The 11,449-nt window shown below is 32.7% G+C and overlaps 2 protein-coding genes and 1 pseudogene across 2 annotated transcripts in view; 2 read left to right on the top strand and 1 right to left on the bottom strand.

The window, feature by feature from the left end:
* Positions 1-11,449, top strand: part of LOC125848151 (2-methylpropanoate--CoA ligase CCL4-like) — a 57,818-nt gene that overhangs the window by 1,428 nt on the left and 44,941 nt on the right. The gene's annotated exons all lie outside the window — the stretch shown is intronic.
* On the top strand, positions 2,573-3,136 carry LOC125847109 (uncharacterized). Its single transcript, XM_049526808.1, has one exon. It carries the CDS (start codon positions 2,573-2,575, stop codon positions 3,134-3,136), a length of 564 nt encoding a protein of 187 aa, XP_049382765.1.
* On the bottom strand, positions 4,166-10,832 carry LOC125847108 (uncharacterized; annotated as a pseudogene).

Here is an 11,449-nt window from a genome sequence, read left to right as displayed (position 1 = left end):
TGTAATACACTTTTAATACAAGTTTAATTCATTTTTGCAGTTTGTTGGTTGATTTGTTATGATTTGATGACTTGTTTAAATTCTTTCTTAATTCACTATTCTGATTGATTTACTTGCTTAATTCATAATAGATTCAAGTTTAATTCAATCAATACAACACTCTCTCGTCATTTCCTTAGTTATTTGTTTAAATTCTTTCTTTATTCACTCTTCTAATTCAACTTTAATACAGTGTAATACACTTTTAATACAAGTTTAATTCATTTTTGCAGTTTGTTGGTTGATTTGTTATGATTTGATGACTTGTTTAAATTCTTTCTTAATTCACTCTTCTGATTGATTTACTTGCTTAATTCATAATAGATTCAAGTTTAATTCAATCTATATAACACTCTCTCATCCTTCCCTTGTGCACACTATTCCTTTGCCATTTTGGTGTTTGTGTTTGCATTGCAATTTGGATATCACCAGGCACTGGCAGGGGAGTTGTTGAGTCTGGCATCTTTAGTCATCTGTTCTATGTGGTATGGATTTGGCTTCTGGCACTTTAATTGTTAACTTCTTTTTGTGCTTGTTGTTGTTGGGTCTTTCAAGATCAGTGAAGTCTCCCTTTCATGGAGTAGCCTTGTTTGTCGTAGTGTTGAAGTTTCTTAGTTCAGGCTTTGTATTAGTATCTAACTCTTCAATTCAGTTTTCTTCCCTGGATAGAAAGAGTCCCTTACTTTGTTGTCAAAAGTGTTGTTACATGGATGTTTTCAACTACGATAACTCTTTCCACAAATGTATTTTTAGCTTTTAGTCCAGATGCTTATGTTTTGCAATGATCCAACTGGTGAGGACTCTTATGGGTATGGCTATCTGGTATGTACTCCCTTAGTTCTGGATCTTTTCACACCCCAATAAAAATGCTTATCTATCTTTTGTTTTCTTGCCGCTCATCTTTGTGGCTTCCATTTTCTTTTTGTTTATCACACCAGTTTGAGTTTTGTGTGTTGGAAGGATGTATATACACTAGTCTTTTCAAGTAATTACTTGCTTAATTCATGCTTAATTCTCTTTTTACTAATTCAACTTTAGTGTTGTGTAATACACTTTTTAATAATGTGCAGAAAAAAAATATGACTAATCTGGTTGTGTTGCTTTTCTTCAATGGACGATGGGATCCTAGCAACAAATATATTAATTACTTGGCAGATGGTGTGTTGATAAATACGGAATCAACGTTTGCCACCCTCGTTTCTATAATTGCTACTCAATTGTCAATAGACACATCAACAAGTAAAGTTGAAATCAAATATAAAATTGATGAAAGGTCTCCTCCAATTCAAATTCATAATGATATGGGGTTAAAAGTATATGTTGAAACCAAAAAGGAACATCGAGATATGGCAAGATAGCTTTTGTGTGTCACAACAACTGAACCAGTCAACTTGGAGACTAATTCTGCACTTATTCCACTATTTCAGACACTTTAGAAGATATGGGGGTTATACACAATTCATACTTCTCTAATACATTTAATGATATTGGTGAAGCAATATGGTTAATTGGCTTTAGATCATGTGAGGAAGTTGATGAGCTAGAAGAATTAGCACCAGGCATCATTGTTAATCCCAATCACTCTTTATTTGAGAAAGATCAAGTGTATAAGAATAAATATGTCCTCACCAGTGCACTAAAAAGACATTCCATTCTTGAGCATTATTCAAGACAACAAGATCAAGCTCAATCAGGTAAGACCTAAATTCAAGTCACTTCAAATTATTGATTGTATATTAATTTTTTTTCAACAACTATTTGATACAGTGCCTAGGAGAAAACTGTAGTTGGAGTTTACGAGCTTCAAGCTTGAACAAATCTCAAATGTTCAAGATTAGAGAATTTGAAAGCGAACACACATGTTTGTTACTATATAATTCATTATCGGAAAGGAAAGCAACTAAGTGTGTTGTTGGGAGTATTATTGTGGGTAAATGTGCTGAACCAGATGTTATTTACACACCAAAAGATATACAATGTGACATGTTAGCTGAATATGGTGTGCGACTCACATATATGCATGCTTGGAGAGCTAAAGAAGCAGCTCTTGAATTAGTTCGGGGTGATCCAATTCAATCATACGCAAAGTTGCCAAGCTACTTTCACATACTAGAGGCAATTTACCCTGGTTCTCATATAAGATTGCACAAATCAGAGGATGACCGTTTTCTATATGCGTTTGTAGCTTTCTTCACCTCGATAAAAGGATGGAAATATTGTAGACCAATTGTAGTTATTGATGGAACTTTCTTAAAAGGAGCATACAAAGGGACACTACTAACCGATAATACCTTAGATACAACAGGTGAGAGTTTCGAATATGATACTAGTATTTTCTATATTGAATTTCTGAACTATGAATTAAAAATGAATTATAATTGCAGTAAAAATGTATTAAAATTGTATTAAACAAATTGTACATGGTGCAGGGAGTATACTGCCACTTGCTTATGTCATTGTCTATTCAGAGAATGATGCATCTTAAAGGTGGTTTTTTGAGCAATTCAGAGACGCATTCGGTCAAAGATTAGAGATGTGTATCATTTTCGATAGGCATGCAAACATTATTAAGGCAGCTTTGAGAGTCTATGATAAAGTACCTCATTTTGCGTATATGTGGCACTTACTGCAAAACATAATGAAAAACTTCAAAAAAAGTCAGCAAAAAGTAACTGAGTTGTTCTACTCTATGGCAAAAACATACACCATGATAGAATTTATTCAATGTATGACAATAGTTGAGAAGATAGATAAGAGGATCAAAGATTACTTGCTGAACATTGGATACAACAAATGGTCGCGTGTGCATGCTGAAGTAAACAAAACTTGGATGATGACATCAAATATAGCAAAATCAGTCAATTCAAGAACAAGACATGCCAAAGTTCTTACAGTCTTGCACCTCTTGGAATTCATGAGACAGCTTGACCCGCAATGGAATAACAATAACAGATCAAAGGCGACATTTTCAGGTTTTCACCTTGGAAAAAAGTATGAAAATATATTGCGGCGCAATAAAACTGCATCAGAGAAATTAAGGGTATGCTTGATCTGTAAATTATTTTTGCTAATATTTTTTCTTCTGATTCATTTCTAACATCTCTCTTGATTATATTATTTTCTTTTCATAGGTTGTAGAGACAAATAAATATGTGTATACGGTACTTGATGGTATTACACAATTCACAGTATGTCTTCACCAATGTACATGGACATGTGGGAGATTTCAATTGGATGAGTTGCCATGTCCGTATGCTTTGGTTGTTTTAACAATAAAACACATTGGTTATGAGAAATATTGCTCTGATTACTATACAAGAAAAAATTTATTGCTGATATATCAGTTTCAAATGGATCCCCTGCCAGATGAAAGCACATGGAACACACCAACACATGTTCTTGAAGAGGTTGTACTTTCACCTCATGGAAAGAGACCTTCGGGAAGGCAAAAAAATAAAAGATCACCGAGAGAAGATGGATTTAAGAAGGTGAAAATTACATGCAACAACTGTGGACAACAAGATCACAACAGGAAGACTTGCAAAAATGTTAGGCCTTATGATCAAGAATAAGAATAAGAAATAAATTTATTTTAGCATTTTGTTTTAGAAGCTCATTGGTTTACTATACGAATTTGGATCATGTCTGTTTATATGGTTGATTCCCTTAATTCCGCAATCTCGTGTTATTCAACTTAGTCGAATGTTTCCATGTTTATAGTTAGATGTGAAATGATATAGTTGAAATGATATTCGATAGAATGCAACTTAGTAATTGTTTAAAATTCCCATTGAATGTTTAGTTGGAACTGTATCTCTTAGTTTAACTATTGATTACCTCAATGCTTAGTTTTCTTATTGTTGTTGAATCTTTGTTGAAACACCCAAATACGAATGGGTACAATCTACACCTAATTACGAGATCTGCAAATACCCAAATACGAAAAAAAGAAACATCTTTTGTGCAAGCAAGTACCATCGCATGCCAGCACACATTTGCTCAATGAAAGCTAAACAATCAGAAAGTTAAGAATAGACCAATATAGTTTTTCATAGCTATACTAACTACAAATTGTTTTACACCATATAGTTTTCATAGTCATAGTAACTAATATAACTATATTTCTTTATCTATCCGGTCTTTCGTCTTCACTTTGAAGGTCACTTGCTTGCTTCCTTCTTGCATATTCCCATAATATAGCTCCAAATCTCTTTCAGAGAATGTCTGCCTTTACTTGTTGATTTAGAATATGTTGGTCATTACTTACAAACTCCGCAAATACAACAACGAAAACTCCACAGTCCCTAAAAAATTCAATATAAAATTATTATCAAAATATCTACTTAATACAAAAAAGAATACCTATTTGAAATACTTACAGCGAGTCATCTTGTTGTCTGGGAACACCTTTAGTTATGAAATGAAACTCAATTTTCTCGAGCTGATCTATCCCACTGTATTTTGGTGTTGCCTTCAATTCAGGACGCTTATCATAGAACTTGACCACACTCAAGTAATATGGTAAAACAATTGAAAGCATCTCAACAATATTTTTAACCTTAAAATTCACCCCATCCCTTGCCGGAAATGAATCATATACCTCTAAAGACCTTTGCCCAATATCAGACACAACAAAAATCCAATGACAACCCCCTTTAATGTTTAGTGGAAAAATAATATAATCCACTTTATCCCACGAAGTACTTGCCAACAAACGACGTCCATATATATACCGGGCAATATCATCAGAATCTTTTACTTTATAACTCTTCTTATTCTCATGAGCATCTCAAAGTTGAAAGTAAGAAATAGTAATCTTTGTCTTGAACACACAATCAGTAGTCGTAAACTGAACATTACTATTGGCTTCATATTTTCCTTTCTTTCTTAGATAATAGAAAATGATATCAATATACTGCAAAAAAATAGAATTGAAATGTAAAAAAGAAATAGTCTCAAGAAACAAACATTCAATTAACCTCAAGAAACTCAGTAGGTGATATTGCAACACATAAGATTCACAAAAGTCTCACTACCATTCAAGTATCTTGGAGTTACTTTAGTCTCCAAGAAGTTGTCAGTTAGTTAGTGTCAACCACTTATAGATAAAATGTTGGGAAAGATAAACACGTGAACAGTAAGACGTTATCTTACACAAAGAGACTACAGTTGGTGTAATGTGTTCTAACCTCTATCCAAGCATTCTGGTCACAAATATTTCTCTTAATTACCTAAAGAAGTGTTGGAAAACAAGGACAAGTCGGAACAATGAGAAATTCATAGTGATTCAATTTGCTCACTATGTAACACACAATCTGAAACACATTAACACCTATTCAGTCTAATGTGATTTGGCATAAATTATTGAACTAGCTATCCATCAATAGGAGCAGCTAGCACATGATGAACTGAAGAGCTGGAGTGGGCTACAATGCATGCTACAAGTAAAGCAATAGAAACTTAAGTGTATAAAATGACACAAGCAGTAGCAATAATCTACTTCATATGGCAAGAGAGAAATTACAAAATTTTTCAACCCAAGGAAAGGAACACAAAGGTGCTCACTAGACAAATCATTCAGGAAATTCAACAGCAGAGGTAGTATGACTCCTAGAATGACAAGTGTTATGAATAACAAATATTGACGTCCAACTAAACTTTATACAACTAACCTCATCACATCATTCTTGTCCAGAATGTGCCAATTGAACCAGTGTCTTTCTGCTACATTACAAATACCTAATTCAAATGTTGTACTGATAACATTAAGAGCATCTGTATAAGGTTTCTTTCCCCTATCAAAATATAAAAAAATTAAAACATAAATACTCGAAAACGGGACAACAACAAATAAAAAAGAGGTATCTAAGGAAACTAAAGAAGAGTGAATTAAGAAACTTGTATCTATTATGAATTAGTGGTAACGAGAGTGTTTTATAGATTGAATTAAACTTGTATCTATTATGAATTATGTAAGTTATTCAATAGTAACAAATTAACCAACAAACTTCAAAATGAATTACCTCTTCTTTGTATCCATATAAAGCCACTTAATGAATGAATCGATCAAATCCGATTCATTATCTCCTCTAGTTGCATATGAAAAAGGATGTTTTGTCTAAAAAAACTGACGTGTTACACATAAAGTTCCTCCAGATTCGAAATGTTGTGTGTAGGGAGATGTTATTAACTTTCCTGGATTTTTCTTTCTGCCACGTTTCTTCGGTGTCACTTTCTTTTTGTTTTGATCAACATGGGCTCTTTTCTTTAGATAAGATTCTTCAGTCCTATTGATCTGAGAAAGATCTTCATCAAGAAAAATAAAATCATTAAGAGTATGCTAAGGTTTTTGACAATCCTCTGTTGCATCTGCATACAATAGACATATTGATTAATTTACAATCAACAGATGCAACACTTATTTATGTTGACTTTGTTGACTACATTACCATCAGGTTGCACCCCAACTGTATTCACATCAGCAGCCTCTTGGACCGTAAGCAAAATAAATATTTTAATAATGTTATTAGAATAAAATGAAAGAAGTTTATTTGAAGTTAAGAAAATTAATACCATTTATATCAGCAACAACCTCTGACAAAACTTTATCAATAACAATTCTTGCAACATCTTCCTCTGTACATAACAAGTTAAAATAAGAGAGTTGAATTAAAATATATGAAATATGTAATATATTTGTATAAAACCCTTCATTACCTATTTTACTTGATACTCTTTCAAAATTTTCAACGTCAGCAAATCTAACTGAAGTTTTAAGCACTTGAGATTCTTCATTTTGATTTGATCTCATAACATGAGCATCGTGCCCTCTTGATTCATTTACAGATGCATTAACATAGGGAGAGAATGTTGTATATGTAATTAACACAAAATTGTGACATGACATCAATTTTGTAATCCACCGAGAGATCAGAAAGATGAACTAGAAAATGAAATATCGAGTTCCTATCACTTCTTCATGAACTGGAAGAAGTTACTGGACAAGAAAACGAGAATATAATACACTATATATTAAAAGTATATTATGACTATAACAGAAATGTATTGAAAATATAAACAAACCTCCATTGAAATCTAATCCACCCGAAAACGTCTCGCCAACCTGCTTCTTAGATGGTTCCCTGACTTCTCGGATAACAGAGCTGCTACCACCACTCTTAGCAAACAACAAAGAAATATCCTCCAATTAGAGCCGTCAATATGGGATAGGCCTGTTGGACCGGCCTGGCCTAACCCGGGATTTAATAGGACTGGGCTAAAAATTTTGAAGCCCATTTTAAAAAAAGGCTTTTTAGCCCGGCCTGAATAAGCCTGCTGATTTGTGGGGCTTGAGAAATATAGGTAGGGCCGGCTCGTGGGCTAATACAAATTAATTTTAAAATATAATATAATATTAAAATTTAACATTAAAGAGATCCAAACTCAAAATCTATTTAAAGTTTTTTAGGAAATCACTAAGTATAGAAGTTGCATCCACCATGAAAATGTCCAAACACTTGTTGCTACTCGAAACTGGTTACATGATTTTTCTCAAACTGGTAATATATTTTTGTGTACATTTAAATATTATAATTCTCAATTTAGTTATTTTTTAATATTTAACTAATTGAAACCGCATATAAATTGCATATGAAAATGAAGATGTTAAGACAACCTTCCCACAAGTTGATTCAGATATGCTTGATGAAGATGATCATGAAGTGTTAGATACGCCATAAGTTTCATGAAGTGTTAGATACGCCATAAGTTTCATGATTTTTTAAGGAGTTTATTTTTTACATTTTTATGGTTGGAATATTGTCTTAATTTTTGTATTTTATTGTGATCATTGCAAAACAGTTAGGTTAATATTTCTATTTAGATATTTCTACTTTTACTTGAAAAAAACTTAATAAATATGATAAAGATAATTTTATTTGTGGATTTGATTAACAAGTAGTAACATTAACACCATGTAATATTGTTTTATCGATATTTATGATAATATTTTTAAATTATAATTTATAATTTAATTTAATAATTATAAAAAAATATATAACTTTTAAAAAAGTGGGCTAGCCTGTAGCCTACGTACTTGTGGGTTGGGCCGACCGTTTTCTGGCCCACACAAAAAATGGGCTAGCCTGGCCTAGCCCGTAAAATGTCAAAGCCTGTATGGGTTAGCCCGGATGGGGTGGACTAGCCCATATTGACAGCTTTACCTCCAATAATTGTTTGTTAGAATTCACCACAAATTCTTTGATTTGATTAAATCCTAAATCAATCGTCTCTTCAAGTGCTTTGTTATTTTCATTCACCTAGTAGATATTAAACCATAACACAAAAATTAAAATATAAAAGTTATGAAAAAAAAATCCTAAAGTCAAGTTTGTATATACCTTTACAAGTTCTTTTCTCAATTCTATAACTTCATTGGTCAACATGTCTAGACCATGACTTGATCCTTTAGGCTCCAATTTCAAAATTTCAGCATTGTAATCACGAGGTTCAGGAAGCCTGAATTTAGATACTTCATCTTCACTAGCCACTATGTTCTCAAACTAAAAAACCAAATAAACAAAATAAAAATAGATATAGTAACTTGAGTTGAACTAAACAATGCCATAAAATGTATTAACTTTGTACAAATACCTTATTTTTTGTAGGCATGAAGAGACATTTCTCAATATATTTTTGCCATAGACTTTCGGCAATTGTCTTCCAATTCAAGATTCTTGAAATTGAGTCAGCAACCCGAATAGCTATATCTTCATCAACTTTTGAACAACACTCAAATATCCAAATTTGAAGAGCAAGAGACAAGTCACCCAATCTATAGTATTTATGGGTTGACTTAAGCTCATGTCTCTCAGAATCAGACAACTTTTTGTAGACATCTAAACCCCACGGATATGAATTGAATTGTCCACTTTCCACAAGGTAAAAATCTCTATTACTAATTTGGTATTCGTTGTCCTCATATGAAAATAAAAAATCATTAATGAAGAAGAGAACAACCAATGAAACAGCTGAGTCATCATCTATAAATTTTTTAGCTTGAAACAACGCACGTAGATGACTCTTTGGTACAATGATTTTTTCCGGAAAATAACTACTCAACAAAATACATTTAGAATCGGGAACATTTATAGGAGTGCCATCACTAACACAATTTAAGCTGGTAACTATTCCAAATTCTCTAAGACCAAAAAATAACTTTTTGTTATTTATTTCAATAGCAAACACATCATCCGGTGTGTGTTTTAACTCTCTATTTATAAGACAATGAATAACTTGTAGTTGTGTGCTCGCTTTTGGAAGGTCAAGAAAGTAACCAAAACATGTATTCCTGAACAACTCAAGTTATTTATCAGATAAAGATAGTTTGATTTGGTCGATGACACTATGATTAGTGTAAGATGATCACCTACTCGCAATATACACAACATCCGAATGTTTCCAGAATTTACGATCCTGCATATGTATTAAACATGAATTAAAAATGTGTTACTACATACTAAAGTTGAATTAAAGATGAATTTCACATACTATGTATCAAAGCAAGGTAGTAATCAGTTGAATTAAAGATGAATTACACCAGTGACCACTTCTGGTTCCAAATCCAGACCCAGAACTTATCAACTTCAACACAAGCAGCCTAAACAATGGTCTAGTTGTCATACACTTAAAACTCTATTTTCTATCGAAAAACCAACTTCCAAAGTAATTTAAACCTACATTTCCACTTTATCCATTGGAACAAAACATTCGAGTGCGGGAGAAAAGATCAGATAGAACATGGAACAATGTTACTCCAAATATATGATGTGTCCTCTCATTTACACAACTTTTTCATCTGTTCTCCAAATTAACACAAACAAGTGTTACCAGCTATTTGACAAGCTCCCACTAATTCTAGACAAAACAATGGACAAAGAGGAGATATTTTGCAATTAAGTAAAACAGAAATGTCAAATTCAAAGTGACTGCTACTTCCTGCTATAACACTGCTCTTCATTGGAAGAGTATTGAAATAGTCATGTACAGATTCCCACACACCCCGCCCCTTTCAACTATATGATGAAACATTTGCTCATATTGCTTTTTGTCACTTTTTAAGAAGAACATTATGAGCCCGATATATAACCTCCTAATATATTCAAGACACTAGGACACTCAATCCCAAACTAGTTAGGATCAGCACTCGAAATCCTACTTATCCCTCCCCTTTATTTGGGTGACCCTATTAATCAAACAAATGCAAAACCTGCTTTATTCACTTCCTGCCATTTCTTCAGAGGACAATCCCTTAAGCTTGAGATATAAAGCTACTAATAGATTCAAGACACCAGGACTCAATCTCAAACTAGCTAGCATTGCAACACTATGCATCCTAATTTGATATCTCACATTCATATTTGAGTGTTTAAAAAAAATTGTATTACTACATACTAAAGTTTAATTAAAAATGAACTCCACATACTATGTCTCAAAAACAAGGCAGTAATCTGTATACAATCATTCCTAAACAACAACTAACTAAGAAAAACACATAGAAATAGATTCAAAATACTACCACATACCGGATATCTACTCTCTGGTAGAATGACATTTTTGGGCAATCGATTTCGTGTTTTTGCATCCTTCACTGGCTTCTTCTTCTCCGGTCCATCTTTATTTTTCAATTTTTTTGACTGAAATTGAGGAGGTAAATCCTCAAAATCGTCATCACAGTCCACAATTTTCTTCGACGTAGATGCCAAATCAACACATCTTTTTTTCGATCTCTTCATATTGTTCACCTCTTTAACTCATTTTTTACCTTTATTCTGCTTCTTGTTCTGCTTCTCCTTGTTCTGCTCACCCGATATTTGTGAGATTCCCAAACTAAAATTGGGACCGTCATTAACTTCATCCGTAGCAGTAGGAGATGAAACTTGACCCCTCATTCGACTTCTTCTATAAACTTTCTGATTCGAAGTACCAACATCACTAAGTATCCGCGGACTTCTTCTAGGCGATTTATGTTTACCTTCTTCCATTAGAATTTTGTGCTGAAAAATGGGGAAGAAAGAACAACAATACCCTATAATTTTCAAACAGAAGAGTAGAAAGAAAAGAGAGAGAGGATATGAGTGAATGGGCAACACTTTTTTGTTTAGTTTAAAAATTACATGAAAAGGAACAAATTTGTTTTAAAATTGTTTTTAGTAACTATTGCTAAAAGTTGACAAAATTGGTAATAGATTAAAAGTATACTAAAAAGTGGTAATTATTAAATAAAAGACCTTCACTTATGTAATTTTTCCAACAAAAAAATCATATTTGTATGCTATAGCAAAGTTTGCATAATTGCGCTCCATAACAAACATATATATGTATAATTTGCTATACATATACAATTGAAAAC

Source organism: Solanum stenotomum, chromosome 12 (assembly GCF_019186545.1).
Source record: "Solanum stenotomum isolate F172 chromosome 12, ASM1918654v1, whole genome shotgun sequence".
Taxonomy (NCBI): Eukaryota; Viridiplantae; Streptophyta; class Magnoliopsida; order Solanales; family Solanaceae; genus Solanum; species Solanum stenotomum.
Note: the sequence above shows the minus strand (reverse complement) of the source record. Positions and strands in the feature narration are given on the sequence as shown.

Coding starts and splice junctions, on each gene's coding strand:
- LOC125847109 (XM_049526808.1), top strand. CDS start 2,573: ATGTGTATCATTTTCGATAGGCATGCAAACATTATTAAGGCAGCTTTG.